At 40.2% G+C, this 3081-nt stretch overlaps 1 protein-coding gene across 1 annotated transcript; it reads left to right on the top strand.

Moving 5' to 3' along the window:
- Window positions 1-512: 512 nt before the first annotated feature.
- LOC110906728 lies at window positions 513-989 on the top strand. Its single transcript, XM_022151823.1, has one exon. It carries the CDS (start codon window positions 513-515, stop codon window positions 987-989), a length of 477 nt encoding a protein of 158 aa, XP_022007515.1.
- The last annotated feature ends 2092 nt before the right edge of the window (window positions 990-3081 follow it).

Genomic DNA, 3081 nt, shown 5'->3' with positions numbered 1-3081 from the left:
CACAAACAAATAAGTGCTAGCAATGACTAACCGAAAACTAAGCGAGTAATACGGACGGAACGGGTAAATTCTCAGATGATGGTGGCTGTCGACGTGCACAGGAGAGCTTCTAAGGTTTTCTGTTTTTGCTAAAGTGTGACGAATTAAGCGGTTCCGTATAACTTATACGCGTCTAAGTGTTCTGGGCCCTTAATGGGCTTGGCGAACCAGTGGGCCGGCGAAACAACTTGTTTCGTCGAGAGACAAGTGACAAAACGCATCTGCTTTCGTCGGATGGTTATTGGCGAAACACATCTTGTTTCGTCGGGTCCTTAATGGGCTTTAACAGTTTAAGTTTTTCGACAGGTTCCAAGTTACACAACCAAACACACAAACATGCAACACCACAATGCGTTTTATTATAATACAACGTGTACAGATACAGGTCAATCAAGTCAATAACTAAACAGTCAAAGTCAACGTGCGAAAGTGAAACTCGAGTTGTCACAACACCTTTAGGAACCACACCTTTTATGATCGTCTATGGAAAGGCTTGTCATCTTCCCATAGAGTTAGAGCATAGAGCGCTTTGGGCATTAAAAACCGTTAATTTAGACATGACCGAAGCCGCTAGGAAGCGTCTCTTTCAAATTCATGAGCTTGAGGAGCTTAGGGATACAGCGTATGCTCGATCATTGGGAATCAAGGAGAGAACAAAGTTGTTACATGATAGAAGGTTGAGGAAAGTGAAGGAGTTTAGCAAAGGCGACAGAGTGCTTCTGTACAACTCAAGATTGAAGCTCTTTGCAGGTAAGTTGAAATCGAAGTGGTCGGGACCTTTTATGGTTCACTATGTGTTTCCGTATGGAGCGGTGGAAATCATGGATGAGAAGGATGGCCGTACCTGGACGGTGAATGACCATCGGTTGAAACAGTACGTTGGAGGAGCAATAAATGAGGATGAGCGGGAGGAAATTCCCCTCGAAATCCCACCTAAAGCCGCCAATTAGTGTTTTGGGTGAAAGCCCAAGTGTACATTTTGTATTGTTTGTATAAGAGTCATCGTTTGAGTATTTTCGTGTTCTAACGAGTATTTTCGTAGTTTTTCGGTGTTTGTTTTGTGTCGTTGAGAATTTCGCAGGTTTCATCACCGCTATGGAACGAAAAAAGCATGAAAAAAGAGGTCCCAGGTATTTCTCTTGGACACTTAGAAAAAATTTTATGGGTTTTGGATGGTTGGGTAAAGTTTTGAAAATTTTTCTAAGGCATGAAAAACGAATTTCTACGTAACATTCTGTGAAAAACAGCCCTTGGCGTGACGCCAAGGGCCTTAGCGTCGCGCGAGGGTAAAGGTTCAAAATTAAATTGTTTTTGACACGCCGCGTCACGCGAGACCCCCCTGACCCCCTGGCGTCACCGAGGCCTCCGTGAACCGGATTAAGTTGTTTATTTTTGAACCTGTCGCTGCATAACTTTCTCTTTCATCCTTACAAAACCCTAGTCATGAATTACACCAAAATCACCATATCTCACTCGTTTCTCCACCAAATCACTCCATTATTCTTCCTAAATCACCACAATCACTTTCCCCATAATCTTAACCATCAATTTCACCCGAATTCATGCTATATTGTCGCGTTTTTGGACAAACTCGTGCACCACAAGTTCAAGGCTTCATTTTTCTTGCTAAATCCGAATCCAAGGTATGATTTCTGTGATTTCTCGTTAGTAGGTAATTCTATTTCTTATTTTAGTGTCGGGTCAGTCATGTTTTAGATCTAGGGTTTGTGTACATTGCTAAAGTTAGGATTTTTGAGCCTTTAATGATGTTTGTGGTATGCGGGTGGTTTTGTTTGGTATGTTTACACAGAATGGGGCTTGCGGATGGTTCGGGTTGGTTTACTTGGGGTTGTTTGAGCCTTGTTGGGGTACGTTTGGACGTTTAGGCCACGTGTTTGAGCTTTATGGGTTTGTTTGGCTAACACTAAGAAGTTTTTGCTAAAAGAAATAGGTTTTTGAACTGATTTTTTGCAAAACTAATTAGTTTTCTAAACGGTTTTTGTTGCCAAAACGTCGCTTTATGATTTAAACGTTTCAAACTCTCACTTGTTTCGCCTCAAGTGTGGGGATATTTTGGCACTTATGCTTAATTGAGGACAATTAAAGTGCCGGGAGGAGATAGTGTACATTGAGTCTTAGATCGTTCGAGTTTATTGAGCCTAGTGTCGGGTTTACTTATATGCATGTACAAGTTTACAACATTTTGCCCGTACTCAATCTCCATTCGGGTAGAATGATGTGTAACTTACGCTTTTGTAAACGGTAACCCATGTTTTTCTTCAACTTTATTTTCAGAATTAGCCGCGAATGAAATGCTATACGGCTATTCTAGTTTTTATTAAAATAAATAAAAAAAATTGAAAAATCAGAAAAATGTCCTTCGAATAAAAAAGAAGTTTGCAATTAAAACGGAAAATGATAGAATAGGTGAATTTTTTTTTGCTCGGGTTGAAATAATAATAAGAGAATAAATAAATCGAGCTTGCGTCTAGTTAGGGATATGTGGATAGGCCCGGGTTTGGTTTTAAGTCCCTTTGAATTAATATACCTTAATTGTCGGTCTGCTAGTGGGTTTTCGCCTGGGAGATATGGGAAATTTAAACTGCTAATAATAATATAAGGGGCACCGTTATAAGTTAAAACCGTTAGAGTTTGTGATTATGAAAAAAAAATGGAATAAAAAGTGAGCTAGAAACTAAATGAAAGTAATGCATTCCTATGTAGTCTGAGCTGGGGATATCGACTCTACAGCAAGATTACCGCTAGGGTGTGTGAAATCGACCGTGCAAAGAAAAAGTAAAAAAGTACCGAAACCTAAGTAATCTGTGGTTAGGGATAGCGACTCTACAGCCGGATTGCCTCTTGGTTAGGGAAAGCATCGTCTAGACTCACGAATGAATAATAAAAAAAAATCTAATTGTGAACTCTTTTGGTTTTGATATAAGACGGTTAGGAATTGGTCCAGTGATCGTTCTTTTAGTCCTATAAGCTTGAGGCGGGAGTAGGTGGACCGTAAATTCTAGCGTGAGACCCTAGGTAGAC

This window comes from Helianthus annuus, chromosome 6 (genome assembly GCF_002127325.2).
Source record: "Helianthus annuus cultivar XRQ/B chromosome 6, HanXRQr2.0-SUNRISE, whole genome shotgun sequence".
Classification (NCBI taxonomy): Eukaryota; Viridiplantae; Streptophyta; class Magnoliopsida; order Asterales; family Asteraceae; genus Helianthus; species Helianthus annuus.
The sequence above is the reverse complement of the archived record's forward strand: the minus strand, read 5'-3'. Positions and strand labels throughout refer to the sequence as shown.